This window comes from Dendrobates tinctorius, unplaced genomic scaffold (genome assembly GCF_039654945.1).
Source record: "Dendrobates tinctorius isolate UK_male_01 unplaced genomic scaffold, ASM3965494v1 ptg000156l, whole genome shotgun sequence".
Classification (NCBI taxonomy): Eukaryota; Metazoa; Chordata; class Amphibia; order Anura; family Dendrobatidae; genus Dendrobates; species Dendrobates tinctorius.
Genome location: NW_027361823.1, coordinates 21422107 through 21450044, shown reverse-complemented (window position 1 = coordinate 21450044; position 27938 = coordinate 21422107). Strand labels below are relative to the sequence as shown.

At 43.6% G+C, this 27938-nt stretch overlaps 1 protein-coding gene across 1 annotated transcript in view; it reads left to right on the top strand.

The window, feature by feature from the left end:
• The first annotated feature begins 279 nt into the window (after window positions 1-279).
• The window catches only part of UBE2D1 (ubiquitin conjugating enzyme E2 D1), a 37399-nt gene continuing 9740 nt past the window's right edge, over window positions 280-27938 (top strand). The window contains exon 1 of the mRNA XM_073548250.1: window positions 280-501. Within this exon, the coding sequence (XP_073404351.1) occupies window positions 478-501 (24 nt within the window). The 5' untranslated portion in view covers window positions 280-477. The remainder of the gene's footprint in view (window positions 502-27938) is intronic.

Genomic DNA, 27938 nt, shown 5'->3' with positions numbered 1-27938 from the left:
CAAAATACTCATAGGACACCCGAGCAACAAGTATACTCACTCATCATTATTAATAATTTTATGCGGCCCCCGAACGCTATTATAAAATTCCAAATGGCCCTCAGCAGAAAAAAGGTTCCCCACCCCGGCTCTAGATAGATATTTCCACTTTCAACTGTGCTTTGTTTTTTTGTCGCATTCCAATAAAGTTTCGTTAGTGAAAAAAAAAATCCCGCCGCAGACTACAATTTCCGAGATGCCGCCTCTGACGTCATCTATTAAAAGCGGAAAAGATAAGGCGCCGTAAAAAGCCCCGCCCTCTGACGCCAAGCCACGCCCACAGCGAATCAGGATACGCGCCGGCAGTTCTCATAAGTGAGTCGCTTCCTCCTGCTAGAGCAGCGCCGCAGTGATAGGCCCGCGTCCCCCTCGGTCACCAGCCCTCCCGCAGCAGCCCGTCGGTCTGTGTTATTTGCCGCTCTCCAGCTGAACTTCTCCATGGCCCTGAAGAGGATACAGAAAGTAAGTGCGACTGGAGGGGGGGGAAACAATGGAGGCCGCCTGTGCTGTTTCTCTGTCATCTCCATCCAGCTCCAGTCAAGCGCCTCACTGTTGTAGCGCCCCCTTGTGGTGGAGTGCTGTAATTACTACCCTCCAGGACGTCATTTGTTTGCAGTCCCCTATGATGACGTCACTGCTGTGATCCACCATGGCCCCTTCCTATATATATCTCTCTCTGTGGGGGAGATGCTGATAACCATCATGTCTGCTGAGCTTGAACGTTGTAAGTCCATCTGGTCCCCCAGGACACTTGGTTTGGGCCTTTATTCAGCGTCCATGACATGTGATCTGGGTTATGCCCTCTGGGCCATTGTCCATGAAGATCTGGCCCACCGGGAGCTTCCTGCTGCCTGCCAAATGCGTGATCTCTCTACACCTATGAGCATGTATGCTCGGTTTGGCCGAGAGTGCATGTGTTTTCTGCAGTATACACTTGGCCAGACACCTGATGGCGGTTTATCTCACCAAGTGATACGTAAGAGTTGGTGTTCATTGTGATCCTTTTATCTCCTGGTAAAAATAAAGATGGATGTGGTCGATTCATCCGAGATCAGTGGTTTCACAGGACATTCCTCTAATGTGCATTGGGGCCTGGAGGGTAATGCTTCAGAAAGGTTTTCCCACTATAAGCCATAACACATCTGGTCCAGGAAGGTATAATGCAAAATAACCCCCCCCCCCCGCACTGATGGTGCCAATATCTGGTGGGGACCCTAGTGCGTGACTGCTGCAGCCAATCAGTGGTCTCAGCCTCCTTGCTCCATCCATGTTATGCCCCAGTCCTGTATGGTCACTCCACGTGGTTTAGATCAGGAGGATTTGGAGCAGCACTGGTGTAATGCCTTGGAATAAAGCTGGCGCTACGTGGCGACTGTCCGCCAGGGGTGTCCCGGCGCTGAGACCGCTGCTACCACAGCTACATTGTAGGATAGTGCAAGATCGCACAATAGAAGTTACCTTTTTTTTTTTTTTCCCAGTACTTTGTGGGTCTCGCTAATAATTTGCTGAATTTACAGGGCATGTCCACGTGGGCTGTAAACAGAGTGCAAAACACCTGTGGTAAAATCTGTATGAGTTTCATGCTGACTTGTTACAGCATGGATTCCACTCTTGTTCTTAATGCAGCATATAGATTTGGTGAAAGATTTTCCACCTCGGTGTAAAGTACTTGGTCACTTGCACTGGAGACAGACTGCGTGCCAAAATCCTGAATGGGACGGGAGAGATCAGCCACTCCACGAAAACAAGGAACGAAGTAACTTTCCATTTTTTTTTTTTTTGTTTTATACCTGAAATTATGCATCAAACCTAAATAAATGAATAGCAATGAGCGAATATGCTCGGGTAAGGTGTTATGTGAGCATGCTCAGCTGTCAACCGAGTGTTTTCAGCGAGTCCTCGCACCTGCATGTCTCGTGGTTGTTCAGTAACAGCAACACATGCGGGGATTGCCTAAAAGCCCTGAGTAAAGGAAGCCCATATTTTTGGAGCACGCTGAAGACACTCTGTTAGCATCCGAGCATGCTCGCTCATCACTAGTCACACCTAATACATTTAAGGGGTATTCCGCTCCAAATAAACGATCACCTATTCATTGGAGGGCTGCTCACTGTTGGATCTTTTGTAGGGCAAGTGATTGGCATGAAATGATAACTCACATTAAATATTTCTGTTTAATTGGATCTGAAGGGTTATACACACAGTGAAGTTACGGGGAATAGAAGACCCGATTCCGTTGTAGAAAAGGCCATTGCACACAGTGATGCCACAAAATTGAAATATTGCACAGAGGTAATGACTTGGTAACCAATGCATTTGATTAAATTTCTCCATTACTAAACAAGGTAGTCTTAGAGCTGTATTCTCCTGTTTTTAAAGGTAACCCCTATTTGTAGGATAGAGGTATAGTTGCTGGGACTCTGACCTGCGTGGTTTCCACCGTTCCCGAGTCCTGGGGCTGTGAAGAGCCCGGCTGATTGGTGCTGTCGCCCTATTCATTACAATGAGATCCATGAAGACCAGCCGAGCGCTGCACTAGGCAATCTCCAGTGCTCCTATTAATGGAGCAGTACTGTGCAGGATTGACCAACGCTTCATTCAGCCGCGGCACTAAGGGTATGTGCACACGGTGCGGATTCTGCTGCGGATCCTCAGCGTTTCTGCAGCTGCTGGTCCGCAGCAGATTTAGGTACGTTGTACAGTACCATTGTTTTCAATGGTAAACTGGAAAACGCAGTGCACATGCAGCGGATTTTTCCACGCGGTTTTGCTGCGGTTTACAATCCGCAACATGTCAATTCTTTAGTGCAGAAACGCTGCAGTTTCACACCTCGTCCATTATGAGGTGCAAAACTGCAGATAAACCACAGGACTTATCTGCGGTTTTTACTACAAAATCCGCAGAGCCAAAAAACTGTGTGCACATAGCCTTAAAAGCCCTGGTTTTCAGAATCGGAGGGGGGGCCACAGTGGCTGGAACCCTAACGATCAAAAAAGTTAGACCCTCTTCCTTGGATAGAGGGTGACTTTCAAACTTGAGTCCACCCCCTTTATTATCTCCAGGGCAGTTTAATACAAAAAAAGCCTGTATTCCCCTCCTAGTCATGAACCGTTCCTCCACACTCTGTACTGTGTCCCCATCTCAGCACCTGATAGGGGTAGGGCGCCACATGGCCTCTGGTGGGCCGTGTCTTTGACTTTCCGACCCAGCTGGCATCCTCCTCACAGATGGAATATGATGGCTGCAGCGCTCATGACTCCCTCTGCCGGATGGTAATGTTGGGGGACACAGGGCGGAGGTCCATTAAAGTTTAATAGTGGAGAAACCCTCTAATGTCGACAAGTCATGTAATAGTTACACACTGCTATATTACAGCATGTTGCCAAATGCAGTAGGCGGCAGCCGCATTGCTGACAGACCTATAATGTTAGCACGGCGTCAACGCCAAAAGTAATAAAACTATTCTATCTTTAGTCATGTTCTATGATGCAATGAAATAAAGTATAGCCGTACCAATGGGATGGAAGCAACGGGCCATTAGTCACACGATGCCTGCGTAAGGGTTTACGGTGCCACAGCCAGTAGTGAATGCCCTCATCAGGATGAAGTGCAGAAGCTTGTGAGCCGGGCCCTCACTGCTGTATCAAAGTAGTGTGTTGCTCTACATGGTCTGTGAGGGTATGTGCAGACGATCAGGAATTGGCAGCAGCGCATGTCCGAAAAAGTCACTTTCTAAACCCCTCCACAAGAATCCCCTGTGGGTGCACTCATCTGCCTGCTTGACTCTGTGAGAATACACTGAGCTCACCTGTGACTTTCTATAGCTGTACCTCCTGATAATTTTGACGTGAGCTTTTTATGGGCTGTGTCCATAGTTTGGCTTTTCTTTTGTGATTTAGGGGTTGGTGCAAGCCTGGCGATATGCTACTGCGTTTACATCACATACCCATAGGCCCAACTTTACCCATCAAAGACCAATGCAATGTTGGTATGCCGTGACTCCTCACCCCCATCACAAAGCCACTTTTTTTTTTTTTTTTTTTTTTTTTTTTTCCCTCATCCAACTAGGTTTTAATAACCCTTCAGGTCAATCAGGGCTGTGGAGTCGGTGCCGTGGAGTCGGTGCTCATTTTCGTGGAGTCGGAGTCGGTATAAAATGGACCGACTCCGACTCCTAAAATATATAATAAATTGGGTACAGTAATTCAATGCAGGATGTGCTGAATATTTTTTAATAGGAGTTTGGGAAAGTTATGAAATGTCCTATAAATGGCTTCTATTCCTGATCTAAGGCTACATTCACACACAGCGTTTTTCCTGTGTTTTTTTGAGGATACGTTTTTCCGCTGCAAAAGCTGATCATCTTTTTAAAAAACCGCATCACCTGAAAGGTTTTTGAGCTCATAGATAATGTTTTCAATAGCAAAAGCAGATTAGAAATCTGCTCTATCTATCCATTTATCCATATCTGTCTATCCATATCGTATCTGTACCAAAAAGAATGAAAACCGGGTAGTACACCAATATATATTCTGTTCTATCTAAATATCTTGATTATTGGATCATAAAAATGATTAAATGTCTGAGGTTCACATTGTACTACAATAAATTTTTCGCTTAAATATAAGCAATATGTGTCGGAGTCGGTGTAAGGGAAATTGAGGAGTCGGAGTCGCAGGTTTGGCTTACCGACTCCACAGCCCTGAGGTCAATACTTTGAGGATTGTGTGGAATCTGCCGCAAACTTGACAGTGAAGTCAAAAGGTGTCAAATAAAACTGAGTGGGGAGACAAAGCTTCAGAAGTGAATGATGTGGTGTGGATGTACCCTTGGGCCACACAACTTTTCTGCTACAGATCTAACTGCTATTTTAAAGAATCTCATCCAGATGTATTGTGCTGTAATTCACTGCAGGTTTGCAGCGCAAAATCGGTCGCATCTGAACATGGCCTAATAACATCAGCCGTGTATGGAGTGGTTTCTTCTTTATGTGTGACTGCTAGTCATGATGACTCCATTGTTTGCCTGTGATTCACCGTCATGAGTAACCCCTGATCAGCCAGGAATCTGCCCCGAGTCATCAGGCTGTAGATATGCAGGCTATTATGTTGGCTCATCACCACCTTGGATAAAGAAGGCTGTTTCCTGGTTGAAGGGTTTTCAGAATTTATTGAACAGCTTGTGACTCAATGAGTCGTGAGGAGCGGTCTTGAGCTGGAGGTAGGGGATGAGGTGAGGGCTCTTGAAACTTCTCCTTGTAGAAAAGGGAGCAGGTAAGGGAGCATACCTGGTAACATGGGTCTTTGGCTGTTCACCTCTGTAATAAAGCACCCACAGACACTGGGGTCATCTTGGACAAGTGAATGCTTCCCTTTTAAAAAAAAAAAAAAATTGGTTCAGGGTTTCGATGTACAGCCATATTGCAGTATACAAAGACCTTAAGATTCTGAATCCACCCCAATGTATTAACCAGCTCTAGTATAGTATACGTGTACAACAATTCATACAGTTTTGTTTTTTTTTTGCGGAAGTGGCACTTAAAGGGATTGTCAAATAAAATGGTCCTGAAATGCTTGTACATTATTTGTCTTTCAGACACTTTCTGCACCTTGTCTGTATCTCAAATGGCTTGAACCAGTGATAAATTTGGCACAATTTAAGACTGTGTAGTCCAGGACACTACTGTTTATAAATGAGAAGGTATTGCTATATGTGCCCCATTAAATGAATACCGGCTGTCCTTCTAATGTGGAAGGGGTTGATCTTGGTAAATTTCAACACGAGTTCTCTTTTTATTCTCAAAGAAGAGCCTCCTTGAGTCAATATTTCCCCTCCCCCCCCCCCCCCCCCCCCCCCTTTTTGATGAGGTTTTCCACTACTAGGACATCTCCTTCTTAAACTAAATGGTCAGCCCCAATAAAATAATAAAGCCTATACTCCGGTCCAGTGATGTCAGGGCTGTGATGCAGTGGAGTGACACTGGACGCTGGCGTCACATCATCGTTGGTGTCACTGTCTCCGCCCTCGGACAAACTGAAAATGAAGAAGCCAAGGATCGTCTGCAGCCCGGACTTCCTCATTATGTTAAGTTTGTCCGAAGGTAGAGACGGTGACACCAGTGCTGATTGGGCGCCGAGCATAACGTGTCATTCCACCGCATCACAGCCTCAGGATCGCGACTTCGGACACCGCTGGCACTACAGGTGAGTAAAAGCTTTATTTTATCGTTGCCGACTGTTTTGGTTTAAGAGGTTGCCCTGGTAGTGGACAACCCCCTTTAAGAACATGTGCTTGCGCTCACGCTCTGAGCGTGCATAGATGTAGGCGAGCCGGGAAGCTTAGCTCTTTGTTGAACACCACCCTTCAGGCCATCAGTGTTGTACAATGTATAGCCGCCTCTATGACCTTTTTAACATTTAATGATTTTCTAATATAAACCAGGGGTATCAGTTACACAGGGAGGGGTCCCATCGTTGGTTTACCACCAATTACATTTTTAATGTAGTAAATTATTGTAAGAGATTTGCAGAATTTTCTGATTAGTGGTAGAACCCGTTTTTAAATATAATGGAGTTGCTGTTCCCTAGAATAATTAAGACCTTACTGCCAGCTGACAAATTAGTACGTCAGCCGGGAGTATTCCCCCACTTTGATGTGGGCTCGCATCAAAGCCGGGACATGTCAGCTGTCTTGGCGCAAGTGGAATCACGATACACTTGCGCCTATTAACTAGTTAAATGCTGCTGTCAAGCGCTGACAGCAGCATTTAAATGCAGGGCTGTGGAGTCGGAGTTGGAGTCGGTAGAAATGTTCCGACTCCAGCTTTAAAAAAAAAAAAAAGTGTTAATATTTCATAATTGAACTTTCATATGAATTTTATAAATGTTACTCAAATATATATGTTCTATCAAACTATGAACAACAGTGATAAGCAGTTCTGCTGGAGACAGAGACATTTCTTACTTCTTGTGTGTCACTGTTCTCCACTGCCCTTATCTAATCTTATACTTGGTTAACCTCATGCTGCCCCAACCCCCCTACTTACAATGTATGAAACTGAAAGTGAAAATGTGTTGCAAATTCTTAGTAGTAAAGCTCCTCCTCTAGACTAGATCATACTAGGTGTGCGTCTTCCAAGCATCTCACAGCTGCCTGCTACTCAGAAGAGGAAGACTGTAAGAAGTATTATCCTTTCAACAAACTTTGCATCAGTTAACTGTGAGTACATGAGGAATAATAACAGTATTACTGACCACTATATCAGTTGTACGACCTGGCAATAATTTTGTACAATTGTTTTTAGGAAAAACAACTGTCATTTGGATTGTGAATGCAGAATTAAAAACCTGAGACTGTCAAAGAAGCATCACATTAAATCAGCTGTACTTGAACATTTCACCATCACTCAAGATAGAAAACATTATGTCTGTCAGTGTATGACAAATGATCCAGACGAAAACAAATGCTGTGAAGCCAAGAGGAGTGCATATTCAGGCAAAGATAAAAATGCTCCTACCAGAGCTTCTAATCTAAAGAGACATTTACAGCGCTTTCATCCGGAAGTACTGAAAGCAGTGGATGAGAGACTGCATCCAAACCAATGAACCAGTGCCCAGCTCTTCCAGCCAAACAAAGGAGCAGAGAACTTTGCAGCCATCAGTTGCAAGATATTTTGTCAGTGACAAAGTTACTGTGACAATGACAGTAGATACATTTAAAAAACAGATCATAGAGCTTGTTGTAAAGGATAGTGTGCCTATTTCATTATTTTCACGACCAGCTTTTGTGTCTGAATGGGGAAATGGCCCGCAAGCTTGGTGTTTCTCTGGAGAGAGAGAGTATTAGAAAATTAGTAATCGAAGAAGCTTTTAAACAAAAGGAAGAACTTAAAAAAAACTCTCAAGGGACGCTTTCTGTTTCTTAAAATGGATGCCTGCACACGTCACAGAGTGAACTATTTTGCCATCAATGTCCGATTTGTTTGTGACAAAAATGAAATAGTTACCAAGACATTGGCAGTAAAAGACACCAAAGCTCATCACACCAGTGAGTTTCTCCAGGTCTTGGTGGAAAAGGTTCTGCAAGACTATGAACTTAAAAAAGAGCAAGTTCTTTCTGTCGTAACTGACAATGCTTCAAATATGATAAGTACTATTAAGCTAATGAATGAGAGTAATGATGGTGACCAGCAGCTAGAAGAACATTCTGGGTCCACAGACAGAAATGTTTGAAATAGAGGAACACAGTATTGTAACTGAGGAGCAAACTGAAGTTGCTTCAGATGAACAGCAACATGATAGTTTAGATCTTGTTGAAACTGTGTCAATATGTTCTTTCATTCATCACATGCGCTGTGTTGTGCATACACTACAGCTGGCTATAAGAGACAGTCTGCAAGAAGGACATGCTGCTGCACTGATTGGCAAGGTGAGAAAATTGGCTACTGTTGCCAGAACCCCTAAAGTTGACTCAATTTTGAAGAGACGTGCTGGAAAAGGGGCAATTATTGATCAAGCCACACGATGGGGCAGTACTTAATGATTCAGCGCTTGGTTGAACTGAAAACCTTTCTTGTAGACATGGCTAACCCTCAACTGACGCTAAATGAAAGTCAGTGGAATCAGGTGACTGGGCTGGAAAAATTGCTAGAGCACCCATTTACAGTGACTAAAAAATTACAAGCAGAGGACTCCAGGTATTTTCTTAAAGGAGTGGAAGAACCTGATGTTTCGCCTGTCCCAAAGAGGAGGGTTAATTGCAAGTGGCATTGCAACATCAATGAAACGGAGAGAGGAGCTACTATTACAAAATAACATTCTTTTGGCAGCTGTTTATGTAGACCCAATGCATCGGATTCTTCTAGATGATCAACAGCTAAGGAAAAGAAGCTCTGTTTGAAATAGCAGTAAGGATGAAAGGGTTGCAGAACAGTCAGGAGGAACAAGAAGAATTTGGTCGTCCTGCCACATCTTCACCCTCATCAACTGATGAAGAATTTAATTTCGAAAAATATTTGGATCACAAGGACCGTGCAAAGCGTTCCTGCATAGAAGAGTCATCCCCATCAAGGAACACAGCCAGTACATTTCAGCAGAATTTTTCATGTGCACTAAAAGAAATTGAGAAATTTGACCGTTCATCAAAAATAACAGTGCAACAAGCGATTTCTCTGTATCCTGACATTGTCAGAGATGTTGCCCGAGTGGTTACTGCTTTGCCACCAACACAAGTTAGTGTAGAGAGGTTGTTCTCTGCTCTCAAAATAATTAGATCAGATTTGAGGGCATCCATGAAGGAGGATCTGACAGAGGCAATACTTTTTCTGAGGACAAATTTATAGATTTCTTCTAATTAACTGCATAAAAGTGTTTATTGCATATTTACTTAGTTTATGAAAGTTATTTGCTATTTTCTAATTGTGTTCTAATAAATGTAGTTTTTGCTCTAAGTGGTCTGATTACTTATATGATGGTGAGAAACTGAATAAGCACGATGTTTAATATTTTACAACAGTAAATTTGTTATGAATTGGCCATTTATGAAGGAGTCGGAGCCTGATAAAATCCAGGAGTCGGAGTCGCAACTGTGGCTTACCGACTCCACAGCCCTGTTTAAATGCCACCGGGCCAGAAATGCGTGCACCGCTGACCCCCATCACGTGATTGGGGCTCATTGGTGCGTCGGCATAACAGCCAGAGATCTCATGTTTGCCATGAGCACCACCCTGTAGTCGGCACTCATAGCAATACTATCATTCTGCTACATGGCTTGATTGGCTCTGCCACATATCGCCTCTATGGCAGCTTCTAGCCTTCCGAAAGTTTAAAAAAAATTTTTTTTTTAAAAATGACAACATAAGTTTATATCAACCCCCCCCCCCCCCCTGTTCAAAATAAAATAAAAGACCTATTTGGTATCGCCGTGTTCAGACTCTCCCGATCGCTAAATGGCGTAGTGAGAGAAATTGAAACACAAATTATTTTTTTTTTTTAGCAAAGTTTGGAATTTTTTTTTTTTTTACCACTTAGCTAAAAAAAAAAAAAAAAAAAAAAAGAACCTAGACATGTATGGTGTCTATGAACTCGTAATGACCTGGAGAATCATAATAGCAGGTCCACTTGTGGGGTGTGTGTGTGTGGGGGGTTTCCCCCCCTTTATTGAACCTAGCAAAAAGGCCAAACAAACAGTGTGAGATTCCCCTTTTTTTTTTGCAATTTCACCGAACTGGGAATTTTCTTTGTTTTCTGTTTCACAACATGGTAAAAAAAATAAGCCCTCGCATGGCCATATTGACTCTATGGCTCTGGAAAGAAGGGGAGCGAAAAACGAAAACACAAAATCGAAAAAAGCTCTGTCATTAAGGGGTTAGTCTTTTTCTGAGCAGTCACTATCTCCCCTCTCTCCAATTCCCTTCTCTAGTAACTTCTTTTGTTCACTGTCTAGGTACTTCAGGGATAAACAGATGGTTTCGATGATATTTGCTTCATCTGAAACTGGGTGTAACAAGTATATAAACGCCTGGACTCGCAGCTTTACATCTGAGCGCTCGGCCCATTACTCCAGTCCAGTTGTTAGATGCGTGTTTAGTTAGAATGTGCTTTGTTTATTAAACCGGAAAAAACAGGGAGTACAAGTCCAATCACATAAAAATAATGAGCAAAGTTTATTAAACATATAATCTTGACAATTACATAAATGACAGAATATACATAAAGGATCAGATAAGTATCTGCTGCTTGTTAGTCCTAAGAAATTAACAAAATAAAGTGCTTAGTGCCTGTAACAAATATGGGCCATATTTAAGGGATATAAAGGTAAAAGAGATCCTAACAGGTGCGCATCCTGAAAAAATCACTATCCCAAGCCATAGGATAGTGCCACTATGCCGGCACCTTGAAAAAGAGGCAAAACGCGCGTCGGTGGCGGCGCTGCTTGTCGTCCTTGGCTAAGTTTAGTATGGGTAAGCACTATGGCTTGGGATAGTGATTTTTTTCAGGATGCGCACCTGTTAAGGGATATAAAGGTAAAAGAGATCCTAACAGGTGCGCATCCTGAAAAAATCACTATCCCAAGCCATAGTGCTTACCCATACTAAACTTAGCCAAGGACCACAAGCAGCGCCGCCACCGACGCGCGTTTCGCCTCTTTTTCAAGGTGCCGGCATAGTGGCACTATCCTATGGCTTGGGATAGTGATTTTTTTTCAGGATGCGCACCTGTTAGGATCTCTTTTACCTTTATATCCCTTAAATATGGCCCATATTTGTTACAGGCACTAAGCACTTTATTTTGTTAATTTCTTAGGACTAACAAGCAGCAGATACTTATCTGATCCTTTATGTATATTCTGTCATTTATGTAATTGTCAAGATTATATGTTTAATAAACTTTGCTCATTATTTTTATGTGATTGGACTTGTACTCCCTGTTTTTTCCTGTTTAATATGTTATGCGGGAGTGTCTATTTCCCATTGAGACGACACTATACAGTGGGCGACTCTACTGGGATTTACATTTGGTTCCGTATGGTTTTGTTTTAAATGTGCTTTGTTTGTAGCCAAAACAATGACCGTTTTCTTCTCTTCATATGTGGTCGGTGGAGTATAGAAAGTCTTCTTGGATTTGAGCGCTTGATGTAATTGTAGTCTGGTCTTCTATTCCGTATGTTGAATGTAATATTTCCATCTCATACAATGACCTGTAAAAGAATGGCACTGCTGGTCAAAATTACTGCAATTGTGAAGTTAAGTAAGATGAAATGATCTCTAAAGGCCTAAAGTTAAAGATGACACATTTCCTTTGTATTTTAGCCATAAAATCTATTCATCTTTTACATTTAAAAAAAAAAAAAAAATGTACAAAAAGAAAAATGGGCCAGTGCGAAAGTTTAGGCACCCTGCGTGGTTAGTACCTAGTAGAACCCCCCCCCATGCTTCTTGGTTGACGAGATGTTCTTTTCCTGAAATTCTGTACCCTATTTTCTCCACACATACCCTTTTATCATTGTGATTGAAGCGTTTTATTTTAACCCCATTGGTCCACAGGACTTGTATTCAAAATGTATCAGGCTTGTTTAAATGCTCCTTTGCATAGTTACGCTGATTTATATGTTGCTGGCGAGGTTTTCATCTGATGACCCTTCTATGAAGGAAACATCTGTGTAGGTGTCTCTGAGCAGTAGAACAATGTACCACAATATCAGAGCCTGCTAAGTCATTCTGAAGGTCTTTAGCAGTCAAGCAGGGGTTCTGATTTGCCTCCCTAGCAATCCTGCGAGCAGCTCTTGCTGAAACTTTGCTTGGTCTTCCAGACCTTATTTAGATCTCCACTGTTTCCGTTAACTGCCATTTCTTAATTACACTTTGAACTACGGAACGGGCAACTTGCAAAGACTTTGCTATCTGCTTTTAACATTCTGCTTTGTGGGCCTCCACTATTTTTATTTTCAGAGTGCTCAGCATGTGCTCATGGGTTTTTTTTTTTTTTTTTTGCAGAAGGTTAAAGGATGCTGAGGTTCTGTAAAGCTGGGATATTTTGCATCACCTGGCCTTTCCTAGCGATGATGGGGACAAGCTGGAACCCTAACAGGCTAATTAAGGTCTGAAAACTTGGTCAAAGTTATCTGAGTGCACATCTCCAAGGGTGCTCAAACTTTTAGGCTATGTGCCCACGTTGCTCTTTTGAAGCAGAATATTCCTGAGTGGAAACGCACATCCTCTTCCCGGGAAACCGCATGCGTTTTATGAAGCATTTTTGCAGTCACTGAAGCGTTTTAGCATGCGTTTTCCTATGCGTTTTTGCAATACAATTGTATGTATGTAAAAACTCGTGCGTTTCCGCAAAATTAATGAACATGCTGCGTATTTTTCAGCTTAGCATTTCTGCAGAGGAAAAAAATGCACCATTAGCACAACGTGCGTTTTCCATTATATTACATTTGATGCTTAAGCGTTTCCGCAGCAGAAACGCTTGTCTAAGAAAGCGCTGCAGAAACACTTAAAAAACGCAATGTGTGCACACAGCCTAACATTGGTCAGCTTCCTCTTTGTATTTTTTTTTTTTTTTTTATGTAAAAAAAAAACAACCTTTTTTGGCTAAAAATTTTTAAAAGAAAGGTGTCATCTAACTTTAGGCCTTTTAGGGGTCCTTTCATCTTCAACTTTCGTAAATCTTCACAATGGTGGTAATTTTGACCAGGGGTGCAAACACTTTCCTATGTTAGTGGGTCAAGTCCTCATGTGTCCGACTTTAGAACCAAGTCGTAAGATTGTTCACGGATCATTCTGAATGCGTCTCTCAATAGCCCCCTATTTTGTTCATGATTATTTCTGGAAATCATTGGGGCTGATTTCCTCCCCCCAAAAAAAAAAAAATTGCCCAAAAAATTTTTGTGTAGTATAAGACTGCACCACCATAAGTTGACTTATATTATTATATTTTTTTTTTTTTTTTTTTTTTTTTTTTTTTTTACACTAAAATAACAAATTCTTGCACTCCATGCTGCTTTTTAGGTCGCCCCCTTTTGTCCAACCGCTGTACTTTATGACCAGAGTGTCTAACTGTAATTAAATGCGTAATGGGCTCCAAGGCACTTTTCAACTTTGTGTGTATAAAAAAAAAAAAATCTTTGCATTTAGCTTAGTAATTTAACCCCACATATTGAGAGATTGCTCTAGTCCTCCCAGTGACACACGTGCTAGGTTGGATTTTATTTTTTCTGAAAGGGAAGCTGTCATTTCAAGCATCTATACTGTCCCCAGTGCGTTTAGTGATGCCGATGATGGATGGGGCTCAATACCTTCTTGAGTGGCCACTGCCGGGTATAGCAGATCAGCTCGTATCCTAATGGGACCCCTCTAATATGAGACCTAAGAGTTGACATGACAACTCGTCTTTGGCACTTGTGTGTACTTCTGGCATTGCGGTAAGCTTCAGGTTGGGCATGTGATGTTTGCACTTCATAGTTTATGCACCAAGGTCTTATCTTCTAATTGAATATTTCCCGATACAGCTAGGAACATAAACTGGTTCTGTGACATTTTTCTTTTCCCTAGGATGAATTATCTGCCCTCATTTTGCTCTGGGTTATAAAGGAGTGTTCTGTGTAATATAGGGAATTGCTAGAAGTGAATAAACCTCTCTAGGCCGTTGTTTGGTGACCCTAGAGTGCACACAGACTTTTTTTACCCTGCGGATTTTTAGGCGCAGAATTGAAGAAATCCGCAGGTCAAATGACCTGCATCTTTCCTGCCGATTTCTTCCTTTTTTATTGTGGTTTTCTTGCGGATTTGGAGAATGGAGCAGGTGGAAAACCGCACAAAACAAGTGACATGCTGCATATTTTGTACCATGCGGGAAAAAAACGCAGTGTCTGCTCAGCCCTTTTTTTTTTTTTTTTTTTTTTTTTTTTTTTTTTTTTTTTTTCCAATTGACTAACATGCTACTGTACATCACAATGCAGATATGCAGCGTTTCTGCGCAGTAAAATCCGCTGGAAATCAGCATCGTGTGCACACAGCCTTAGGCCGCCAGGCCATTATTTTATGACTACTGACGTTATTGCTTTCCTACTATGAAAAGAAAGAAAAAAAAAAAAAACAATCCATCCGGCTCGCAGACTGGGACAACTGCATTTTGTAATAGGCGAATATATAGTAATAAGCCATGAGAAACAAGTAAAAAGAAAATTAGTCTCTTCTCCACCCCTGTTCTCACAGCAGGCTAGCTGGTTTGTTGGTGTCAGTGGCCGAGGAAAGATTTTACCTATTTATATAATTGCCTTGTAATGTTTTCATTTCCTGTTCTGTCCGGATGTCACCGTGTCCCAGAATTCCGGGCGGAGGAAATTCATCGACCGCCATATTGGGACACCCAAGTGATGGGTGTCTCAATATGGAAACTGCTGCTGGTACCAAGCTATTGTGCGGCAACACACGCAGCTTCTGGCACGGTACAACCAGCAGAACACCATCACCCTGTGCAAATTCCATGCAGGCGCAGTGAATCTTTCGGCTGATCCCTGCGACAGATGTGCGACGTGTCTACAAGCAGAGGAAGCCGGTCACATTAAAGGGGTTTTCCCACGAACGAAAGTTCATTTTAAAAATTGTCTGTCTGACTGTGGATGGAGCATACCACATCTCCTCCAGGGGAGGAAGCAAGACATTACAGCAGGGGATCGCAGAGGATTCATTTTGTGAGGTAAAATATTTCACTGACTGTTTTTAAGCAATATTTTACCTCACAAAACGTATTCTCTGTAATGTCAGTATTGTCTTCTGCTTCCTCCCCTGCCCAGGAGATGTGGTATGTTCTGTACACGGTCAGACATATTGGTGAGGGGGACAGCACATGAGGGGAGTGCACAGGAAGGAGAGAGACGGCAGACAAGGGGGACAGCACATGGGGCAGACAGGTTAAAGATAGCACAGATGTGAGAGTTCAGCACATGGGGAAAGAGAGAGTGGATAGGTGGGTTAGAGCACATGGGGTGGGGGGGTGGCTTCTCAACGCTGCAAAGCCTGCCCCCACCTTGACATTACTGCCCTCCTGATGCGATAGCATTGGGCCTCCATCTAGTATATGATATTGTAGTTTGTGTTCAGGGTTTTTAAGGGCAGAAGTAGGCTTGTGACGGGATGGCCAAGCTGTAAATACTCATATTGGAAAATGCTAAAGCTATGTTCATATTTGCTGACGTATGTAGATAAGATACAAAGAAATGCACTGCTATAAGATTCAGTAAGCCTTCCATTGAGGATAATGGAGGAAAAAAAGACAAAAGAAAGTGTGTATTCAAAGTAGCCTGTAAAAACTGTTCTCTAGCTAAGGCTAGGTTCACATTTCTGGAGCCAACTCCACTGGATGTATACACCTGAAGTACAAAACTCTGTACTGAGACATGTATGAAGGATCCAGACAAAAAATGTGTATAAATACATTATAGATCATATATGTCTCAGTACAGCGTCTTGTAATTCAGGAGTTTGCTATAGAAATGTGAACCTAGTCCTAGCTAGATATCAGTGTTTGTGGGCTAGTCCTTTGCGGGAACTGCATTTGTCCCGAGCAGTACGAATACGACGGCACAATCACCGCAGCTGAGCGCCACGGCGATCACATTGCTGGTGTCCACTAGCACCGCTCGTGGGCGTTTAACCCCCTCTGATGCTGCTGCCCGTAGTGACAATGGCATAGAGGAATATCATGCAGTGAGGGGGCTCCCTGCATGCTCTCATGAGTGTCGCAATGTTCTGGTGCTCTTCATGTAGACCCACCCCAACTCAAAGATGGCCGCAGGGTCCTGCAGGGAGAGGTGGCTTGCTAGTGCCTCCTGAGAGCAGGCATCGGCGTGTCCTTGCCTGTCAGGTCGCTGATCTGACACACTGCCGTGCACAGTGTCAGATGATCAATCTGACATTATATAGTGATGTACAATGTAAAAAAAAAGTGTGTGTATATATATAAAAATATATATATATATATATATATATATATTATTTTTTTTATTTTTTTTTTTTTCTTATAAAATCCCTGAAGAGATTTTTTTCCTATAAATTTATGTAAATAAAAAATACAATAAAAGTAAACATTTGGTATCGCCGTGTAAAACGACCCGCACTATAAAACTGTTGCACTAGTTAACCCCTTCAGTGAACACTGTTAAAAATAAAAATGCAAGACCAAAAACAATGCTTTATCATACCGCCGAACAAAGTGCAATAAAACACGATCAAAAAGACCGATGTAAATAAAAAGGTACCGCTGCAAAATATCATCTTGTCCCATCAGTAGAAAAATAAGTTATAGCTCTCAGAATAAAGCGATGCAAAAAACTTTTTCTATATAAGTTTTTATTGTGTAAAAGCGCTAAAACACAAAAAAAAAACAAAGACAAATGAGGTATCGCTGTAATCGTACTGACCCGGAGAATAATGCTGTCTTACCAATTTGACAACACGTGGAACGGTATTTAAAAAAAAAACAAACCTGAAATTATTTTTTTTTTTTTTTTATTTTTTTCTCCCTAAAATCCGAATAGAAAGCGATGGGGGGGGGAAAAATGTCATGTGCCTGAAAATGGTACCAATAAACGTAAGCTCGTCCCGCAAAAAACAAGACCCCACGTGTCTGGCCGAAATATGATAAAAAAAACTATATCTCTCAAAATATGGTGACTCAAAACTAGTTTTCACAATAAAAAAACATCTTTTAGTGTGTCACAGCAGCCAAACATAACAACCGATATAACGCTAATAACGCTGTAATCGCACCGACCCAAAGAATAAGGGTATGTGCACACTGCGGATTAGCCTGTGGAATTTTCTGCAGAGAATCTGCATCTCTTGGCAGAATACGCAGGGTTAAACACTTGTGGTTTTCCTGCGGAATTTGAGGATTTGTTGCGGGTCTTCTGCGAATTCCAATGCATATTTGGTGTGTGAATTTTCTACCTTGTGGCTCGAGAGATTTATTTTTTTTATGTGCCAGAATGGAAACCGCAGCTGTGGCTCCGCAAAAAATTGACATGCTGCGGAAAATAAACTGCGCAGAATTTTCCACAGCATGTGCACAGCGTCTTTGCATTTCCCAGTACTTAACATTGTGTGCACTCTGCACTGCGGATTTGAGGCAATTCTGTGCGTCCAAAAATGCTGCGGAAATGCATGCATCAAAATCCGCAATGTGTGCACACACCCTAAAGTCGCGTAATCACTTACATCGCACGAGGAACGGCATAAAAAATAAATACCAATTCTTCACTTGATGTTGGTGGGTTTTATTTATTTTTTTTTCATTCTGTCTCTCAAAGATCGCAGTAAGGCTTGGCGCCCATTTATCCTTCGTTTAGCGCTTACACCAGGGTTTCTGTGTAAATCTCTGAAATACATGATTCAGACAGAAACTCTGGTGGAAGATTCCTTATAATGAGGCAGATGGCAGTATAGTGGATGCAGTCTATCCTGCGTTCTGGCGGCGTCCGTCTTTTTAGGATTGCATACCAAAGTGCCGTCGGCTACAGTCTTCTGCGTTTCTGAAAAAGACACTGCTGAACGCCAGACGGGGTCCAGAGTAACTCTGCTGCCTCATTATAGTGAATGGATACCTCGGGGATTTCATCTGTCACATCATTTGGAGATTTAGATGGAAACCCCAAAGTATGTGCTCAGCGTAGAGCAGCGGATAAATGTGATCCCAAATGTTGTGTAAAATGTTCCCAACGAAAGTTTCAACTCAATCCACAAAAAAAAACAAGTCTCCACTCAGGTCTGTCATCTGTTAGTGTTACTAGTAGCACAAAGGCTCTGGAAATCAAAATGGCTCCTCACCCGCCAAAAGAAATTCAGCAAATTCTCTGCTCCCTAATGTCCCCTCTTCTGAGCCCCAGCATGTCTAAACAACATTTAGAGCCCACATGTTTGTCATCTCTATAGTAATGAGAGCCTGCCTGGTTTACAGGTTCATGTCTCCAGAAGCATGAGCTAGGCATAACATACTGGGCACTACAACGGAAATTTGCAATTTTTCACTCGGCAACATCCACTGCTGCTTGTTTCTGGAAAACACCCATGGAGTCAAAATCATCACTACACCTGTAGATAAATTCCCAATGGGGTATAATTTCCAAAATGGGGTCACTTGAGGGGGATTCTGCTTTTCTACCAATTAGGGGCTCTTTATATGGAATTCACAAACCAGTCTAGGAAAATCTGCGTTACAGGAGGCAAATAGCGCTCCGTCCCTCCCGAGTCTCCGTATGGCAAAGTAGTACTGTATAGCCACATATATGGGGTATTTCTACATTCAGCAGAAATTGTGGGACAAATTCTGGTGCCATTTTTACCCACTTCCCAAGGTGAAAAATGTAAAACTTGGGGCTAACACACAATCTTAGTGCCAAAAATGTAAATTATTTTTTATTTACTGCCTAATGGTATAAAATTCTGTGACACACCTGTGTTGTCAATATAATCACTGCACCCCTAGGAGAATTCATTGACAGGTTTAATGGGTAAAATGGGGTCACTTTTGGGGGTTTCTGTTCCTGCACCTCAGGGGCTTTGCCAATGTGACATGGCACCCTCAAATCAGTCCAGCAAAATATGTAATGTAATATGGCGCTCCTTCCCTTCTGTGCTTTACAGTGCTTCCAAGTAGTTTTCGAACACATATGTGGTATCAGTGAACTCAGGAGAAATTGCACAACCAACGTTGGGGTCCATTTTCTCCTCTTGCCCTTATGAAAATACAAAATTTGTAGCTAATACACTTTTCCCACAAAAATCTTTAGGTGTTTTTCCTTTTTCCACAGCTCTGCGTTGTAAACTTCTGTGATGCTCTCGGGGGTTCAAAGTACTCAAACATCTAGATAAGTTCCCTAAGGGGTCTAGTTTCCAAAATGGTGTCAATTGTGGGGGGTTTCTACTGTTTAGGCACATCAGAGGCAATCCAAATGCAAGATGGCAACCGCTAATTATTCCAGCATATTATAAATTCAAAAGTTAAATGGCGCTCCTTTTCTTCTGAGCCCTGCCGTGTGCCCAAACTGTAGAATTACCCCACATGCTCAGGAGAAATGGTGAAAAGAAAAAAAAAAAAAAAATTGTCCATTTTTCTCCTGTTACCCTGTTTGTTTTTTTTTTGTTTTTTTTCCAAATTCTTGTGACGCACCTGAAGGGTTATTAAACTTCTTGAGGCTGTGTGCCCACGTTGCGTTTTTGATACGTTTTTCGGGGTCAAACCGCATCAAAAACTCTTAAAAGAAGCATCTCATTCATTTTAATGCATTATGGCCTTTTTGTGCCAATGGATGCGTTTTTTAACGCTAAGGAAACACTTAGCGGTAAACGCAGCATGCTCATTAATTTCCGCTTAGGTCTGCGTTTTTGGCTATTTCCTATAGTCCAAAAGACGCACGGGAAAACGCATCAAACGTGCGATTTTTGCACAAAAATCGCGGCAAAAAAACGGAAAAACCGCACGTTTTCTGGGAAGGAGACCTGTTTCCTGAGCGTTAAAAAAACGCTACTGTGGGCACATAGCCTAATTGTGGTTTTGAGCACCTTGAGGGGTGCAGTTTAGAATTGTCACTTTTGGGTGTATTTTCATGTAGACCCTTTCAAATGTGATCCCTAACTATAAACAGAAAAAAATGGTTTTGTAAAATATGTTTGGGGGGGGGGGGGGGGGGACAGAAGTTTCTGGTCAACTTTTAAACCCTTATAACTTCCTAACAAAAAACACTTTGGCTCCAAAATTGTGCTGATGGAAAGTCGCAGCGACCCAAAAAATTTTGATTTTTTTTTTTTTTATAATGCACACTTTAAGCTTCTGATTTTGCTGTGTTTTTTGTCTCTCGTGCATGTTAAAGTTTAGTGGCTCCAAAAAACCATAGATTAATTTCCTTAGGGTATTTGCACACAGTGCGGATTTTGCTGCAGATCTGCAGGCATTGTACTGTACAATGCAAATCTATGGGATTTCAAAACCGCTGGACACATGCTGTGGATTTTCCGCACGGATTTGCTGCAGTTTTAAAGCTGCAGCATGTCAATTCTTCGGAAACTGCTGCGGTTTGACACATGTTCCATTGTCCAGGTGTCAAAACGCATGGGCAAACTGCTGGCAAATTCGCAGGTCACTTTACCTGTTTGTTTGTTTTTTTTTTTTTTTTCCTGCAAATCGGCAGTGGAATCCGCACTGTATGCACTCACCCTTTTTAGTTTTTAGTGCATTTTTGGGAACAAAAACCTGATGTCTGCGTTTTTGCACTTTGTTTCCTATGAGTGAAAAAACGCTGAAGGTGACATGCTGCTGTCTTCAAAAAACGCAGTTTTCCAAACCGGGAAAATAAAACCAGTGTGTGCATGAGACTTTCTGAAATCTCACTTTGATGGTACAGTAAAATGCAGCTTGCATTTATGCAGATTTTAATGTGTGACCATAGCCTTAGAAAACCTTCTCTCTAGAGAGAGTGTGAATGGATACATAGGGCAGGTGCAGCAGCCACATCACAATCTTTGATTTTACCTGACTGTATCCCTGGCTTCTTATTGATTAACAAGCCTGGTTCAACATCATCATGCAGTGTGCCACATATGTGATGTGCCAGGCTGACTGGTAGGAGGCAGGTCTCTAGGCTGCCATCCAGTGTCCAGACTTGTGACATCGCTGCTGGACCAGGTCCTGCGAATTGATTTGCATCTCTTCTGTGCCATTGTCATTCAAAATATGGATGAGGCTATAGCTGGTAACTGGATATGACTTCACCTTCTCCATTGAATCGCTTCACATTCCCACAGCGCTTGCTTCACCAATTATTTAGGGCCGGTACAGTGGGAAGGTTCTGCGCGTTTCAGTCCTGAAGGCAGCCACATGTCTAGCGCCCCTTTATCTGCTGCCATCTTCCCCATTCTGTCGGTCAGTGCAGGTCCCGGAGGACGGACCCTCAATGATCGGCAAGTAATCACCTATTGATAGACAAGTTATTAGACAATCCCTTTTTATAACTTTCTTCCATGATGCACTTTCCACAGGAAATCCATACTGCTATTTCTGGGTCTTTACAAAATGTGTGGCCATCCCCCTTATAAATCTCTGAACGCCGTCTTTCCTCGTTTCACATGATTTCTTTGTAGTCATGGAGGAATGCTGTGCCATGTAGGGCGGTTTTCATAAAGCCTTCCACAAGAACATTGCCGCCTTTGGTTATTGCTTTCCCTGATGTGGATCTCCACAACCTGGAGCAGTTCTGCGCTGCATATATTTTCGGCTTCATGTGTCGGGGGAGGGGGTTAAGTGTGAGGCTGCTAATAGCTTTTCTCCCACCTCACTGCTTATAGATGTGAAGTGTTACGCAGAGACGTTCGGTTACATTTTTCTTTTCCCTTCCCCATGACAGCACTGCACATGAGAGATGGTATCCGCCCCCAGGAACAGGAAACCTGTAGCAGAGATAAAAGGGGGTGGCACCTCTCTCCTCAGTTTGGTTTCCTGTTCCTGCAGGTGCCTGTGGCAGGTCTCTTAACTCCAGGGGGATCCCCCTCTGATGAATTCCGGTCTGGAGGCCGAGGTCCGTATGGGGGGGGGGGAAAGGCAGCTGGGCGCGCCTGTAATCCCGGGGGGGGCTGTCAGTGCCGCACGCATTTCGATCAAACCCCCCCCCCCGGTGGACTCCCTGGTGGCTGCTCCTGTTTGGAGGCTGGGCCGGGAGGAGGCGTGCCCGTCACGACGCTGGCACCGACTGAATAGGGGATTGCTTCCGGTCGCACTGGAAGTGACGTCACACGCCGGGGGTAGCCGGTGTGCTGGACACTTCCGGGAGGGAGTTGATCCAGGCGCGCGCACACCGCTCCCCCATTATAATGAAACAAGGCGCAGGCGGCAGCAGCTGGTAAAGCATGGCGGACCCCGCAACTGAAGTGCGAACAACAGAGAGACCCGGAGGCTACCATAATACCCAGGGGGTATGGGTGAGTGCCTTTGTTAGGCAAAAATGTGTGAGTAATATTGCCCTCTATCATGTGTTTCCTAGCATGAATGCTCTCGTCAGGTATCAGCTGCTAAGCAGCTTAAAGCTGGGTGGCTGCTAAGCAGCTTGAGACTGGGCCCGGACCAGATCGGGAGGACTCAGAGGAACAGCTGGGAGAGTAGCCCTCTGATGACTCAGACCTGGACTCCTCAGACGAGGAAGGTGGTCACCTTTATTTCTGTCCAAAGATATCGGCAAGCTGTTGGGTTTACCATGGGGACTGAAACGCCTAGGGAGCTGCAGACAGTACAGGATTTCATGTTTAGAAAGGAAGGGAACCTTGCGTTCCTTCCCATGGTCAGGATGGCCGAGCGTTCTAAGGCGCTGCATTCAGGTCGCAGTCTCCCCTGGAGGCGTGTGTTCAGATCCCACTTCTGCCACAAACACTTAAAGTAAGTACCCGTTTGATAAAGAAGTATGTGAAAATTTAAAAAAAGAACAATAAAAGCTCCTATACTGGATGCTGCCATCGCCAGTACCTCCAGAGGGATAGCCCTGCCATTTGAAGACATGGGTGCCATAAAAGATCCCTGGGGGGGGGAAAAAAAAAAAGCTGATTTTCTAAAAATCTGCTTGAGAGGCACCAGTATGGTCACTTAAACCGGGGTTACCCACCACTTGCACAGCACATGCTATGGCAAAGTGATTAGAGGAACATCGATAAGCTAATAATTGCTCAAGGGAAAGGCTGATAGAAGCAATACCTTCCCTACAGAAAGCGGCACGATTCCTGGCAGATGCCATAGTTGACTCCGTCCGATGTGACTCCGTCCAATGTGCATGCGCCCCTTCAAATTCGGGTTGCAGAGCACTATGGAAAAAAATTGGGCCGCAGATTTCCAGTCGAAGGTCAAGCGCCGTGCAGTCCTTTGTGAGGGACAATCCCTCTTCAGGAAGGTGTCAGACGAATTTTTGGGGAAAGCGGGGGAAAAAGATTCCCACCACCCACCTTCTCTAGGCTCCAAATGTCGGTGGGGGGGGAAGACTTCGACACCAGGGGCAGCATTACCTGCCTCAAATTGAATAACCAAGCCATTATCTCGGGAGGTCTGCCCGCCGTAGTGAATAAAAATGACATGTGACAAAAAGAACCATGATAGAGGAGGTTTAGCTCCTCATACAAAAGTACTGATAAAAATACCACACCACCAAATAGGAAATGGGTTCTACCGCACCCTGTTCCTCACGCCAAAGCCAGACAGTCCATTGAGAACAATATTGAACATGAGAGCATTGACCCGTTATCCGTGCGGATAGCTTTAAAATCGGCGAGCACCCTAAAAGTGGTAAGGTTACTCGGCCCGGGCTGCTACAGGGCAGTAGTGGTTCTAACCAATGCTTACTACCATGTGCCAATATGGGCCACCGGCCATTCTAGGCTGAGCGTGAGTGCATTTGTCAGGTCTCAGCCGCTAAGCAGCTTGAGCCTGGGCTGGGACCTGAATTGGAGACCAGCCAGCGCTCATAGGTCCGGGGTCATGCATTTAAAGGAGAACATCTGCAATACCTAAGGGGGAGTGGAGGTTGCTCAGGTCCCCACTCACCTTCAATATCAAATCAATGCCTTCCCTCCGGGGTGTCATGGGCCCCTCACATATTCACAAAGATCATCTCAGATGACGTTCCATGTGAGAAAAGGAAACATACTGCTAGTACCCTATTTGGACGATGTCCTCGTCGTGGGGAACAACAAGAGAATTGTGGAGAGGCAATCACAAAAGTATTGGAGATATTAACCAGGTTAGGCTGGATGGTAAACCAAAAAAAAAAAAAAATCCAGATTGGTCCGGACCAGACAAGAATTCCTCTGAATTCAGTTAGATTCAGTCAAACAATGTGTCCTCTCAGAGAGGAAGAGTCGGACCGTTCATCAAAAGTACAACAAATACAACCTGGTCAGGCGATGTCCCTTAAACAGCGATAATCCCGGCGGTCCGGTGATCGCAAAGCCACAAAAAAAAAAAAATTACAGCGGCAGATCTTGACCGAGCAGGGAAAATACCCTTGCAATTTGAATCGGGAGATAGTCTTGTCGCCACAAGTTCACAACTCGTTAAAATGGTGGCTGAGCGCCAAAAACTTAAGCAGGGCAGTACCCTGGTCTGCTCAGAACCCGGTGGTGCTAACCACGGACACAAGTCTGTTAGGTTGGGGAGCACACCTAGCGGACCGGATTTTACAGGGCCAATGGGAACCCTTCAATAAAGACAGCAACCTCCAGTTTAAAAGAACTGGCAGCTGTAAAGGGTGTACTTCATGAAGAAGAAATCCAAGGCAAACATGTTGCAATTTTATCCGACAACAGTACGGCCATAGCCTACATAAACCAACAAGGGGGTACACGGTCAACATTTCTGATGGCAGAAGCCCAAAAAAAAAAAAAAATTATTCATTTGGGCAGAAAACAATCTTCTGTCCCTGACTGGGACACATTTGAAAGGGACAATCTTCTGGCTGACTTCTTAAGCCGGCATGTATTACACCAGGGGGAGTGGTCCCTAAATCTGGAGATATTTGGGAGAGTCTGTGGCACACCAGAAGTGAATCTGGTTGCCACAAGAAGGAATCGGAAAGTAAACAGGTTCTACTCTCTAAACCCAAGAGAACACCCAGAAGGGGTGGATGCACTGCTACACCATTGGGAATTTCGCCTAGCTTATGCATTTCTCCTGATTCCAATATTCCTGGGAAAGATTTGAGAAGACAAGGCACAAGTAATCCTCACGCCTTTCTGGCCAAAAAGGGCATAGGTTACATGACTCAGGCGCATGTTTATCTCGGACCCATAGATCCTCCTGGATATCCCGAATCCCATGGCCCAGTACTACATCCTCAAGTGCACAGACTCCATCTCACCGCATGGAACTTGAGAGGGGGCTCCTTTTAGCAAAGGGATCCTCAGGCCCTTGGTGACCACCCTGCTCGCTAGAAGGAAAAAAAGTAACCTTAATCAAGTACCAAAAAATTTGGGAAAGGTTCCTGGAGTTCTCAGGCTGACAGTTATCCAAAACGAGCCAGGAAGTTCAAATAAGAGATCCTGGAATTCCTCCAAAAAGGGCTAGAAAGAGGGTTGTCCACAAGCACCCTAAAAGTGCAGGTATCTGCCCTGGGTGCGTTGTTTGACCAAAAACTTGCCGATTAACCTTGGGTCTATAGGTTCATTTGAGCCTCCTTCACAACCAGACCCTCAATTTACTGACTAAGGTAGCTCCCTGGGATCTAAATTTAGTGTTAAATACCCTAACATCTCCTCCTTTTGAGCCTATTACTTCCACTTCGGTAAAGGAATTAACGTTGAAAACAGTACTCCTGGTGCCTTGACTTCAGCTCAACGTGTCTGTGAGCTGCAAGCTATCTCTGTGAATCCCCCATACGCTACCTTTCTGGATGACCAGAGTAATCATAACTGACCCAGCCTTCCTCCCGGAGGTTAATTCCAAAATTCACAGGGACCAGGAAATAATTTTGCCCTCGTTTTATGCCAACCCAAAATCCCAGGGAGAGCAAACCTTTCATTGCTTGGATGTCAGATGTTGCCTACTCCAATATATAGAGGTCGCATAATTATGGCGATAGTCTTCGGCCCTTTTTGTCTCCTTCCAGGGGACAAACGGGAGGGGGGGGTGAAGGCTCCAAAATCAACCATTGCACGATGACTACTTATAGCTATTTCACTGTCTTACTCTTCCTCAGGTCAGACTCCTCCCATTGGGTGTAACGGTTCACTCTACAAGGGCGATGGCCACGTCCTGGGCCAAAAGGACAAATGCATCTGTAGAACAGATTTGTAAAGCAGCAATATGGTCTTCACCATCCACTTTCTTCCAACACTATAGGCTAGACCTAGGGCTCTCAAATCTTGCCTTTGGGGAGAAGTGTTATCTGCTGTTGTCCCACCCTAGGAGTCTCTGCTATCTTTCCTCTCATGTGTGGTGCTGTCATGGGGGAAGGGGAAAAATGATAATTACTTACCAGTAATTTGATTTTTCCAGAGCCATGACAGCACCGCATTGTTCCTGCCTTATCTTGGTGGTGATTGTGTGGTGCACAAATACATGTATATATGGGGAAAATATATATATATATATATTTCGCAGCATGCTCATTCTTTTGTGCGGAATCGCAAAGAATCGCCGCGATTCCGCACCCATAGGAATGCATGAGAATCGCTTACTTCCCGCATGTGGCTATGCCCACCATGCGGGAAGTTAAGCGTCTCATGTGCGGTTGGTACCCACGGTGTGGAGGAGACTGTCCTCCAGGCCCTGGGTACCATACCTCTGTAAAAAAAATAAAAAAATAAAAAAAATCGGGGTATATTTACCTTCCGGTGTCCCGCGCTGCATTCCCGGCCTAGCGTTCCCAGTAATGCCTTGCGGCAAGGCCCTGTAATGACGTAGTCTTGCGTGACTCTAGCGGTCTCGTGAGATCGCTATAGCAACGCGAGACTACGTCATCACAGGTCTCGCAAGGCATTACTGGGAACGCTGAGGCCTGGGAATGCGGGACGCCGGAAGGTAAATATACCCCGATTTATTTATTTTTTTTTTATTTTTTTTTTTCATTTCAACATCCCATCTTTTACTATTGATGCCGCATAGGCGGCCTCAATAGTAAAAACCTGGTCACACTTGTCAAACACTATGTTTGACGAGTGTGACCAACCTGTCAATCACTTTCCAAGCGATGCTTCAAATCGCTTGGAAAGTGCTTGAATAACGCACGCGAAAATTGCGGTAAAAACGCGCGATTTCTGGGAAGGAGTCCGGTTTTTAGTGAGCGTTTTAAAACGCTACGTGTGCACATAGCCTAAAGAAAAGGCTCAAATGCAACGATTAATCGACCCACAGTTTGCATGATGTGACTACCTTGCTACCTTGGATCTAATCCTTATAAACAGGGAGGAAATGGTTGAGGAGGTAAAAGTGGCTGGGACCCTAGGAGGTAGCGACCATGCTATTTTAGAATTTTGGATAACTAGAGGCGGAAGACCTGTGAAGACTCAGACGTCAAGGTTAGATTTCAGAAAGGCAGATTTTAAGGGATTCAGAAAGAGAATTGGAGGGATCCAATGGCTGGATATCCTTAAAGACAAAAATGTCCAGGAAGGATGGGAAATCTTGAAAAATGAAATTCTCAAAGCACAGTTGTTAACAATTCCGAAAAGAGGGAAGCATTTAAGGAAACCAGGATGGATTAACACAGAACTTAAGCACATGCTAAAAAGGAAGAAAAAAATGTTTATAAAATGGAAAGAGGGAGGCATATCTAAAGAAGAATATAATGCTGTCTGCAGAACCTGCAGGGCACAAATCAGATTAGCTAAAGCTGAAAATGAACTGAGGCTTGCAAGAGATGTCAAAAGCAA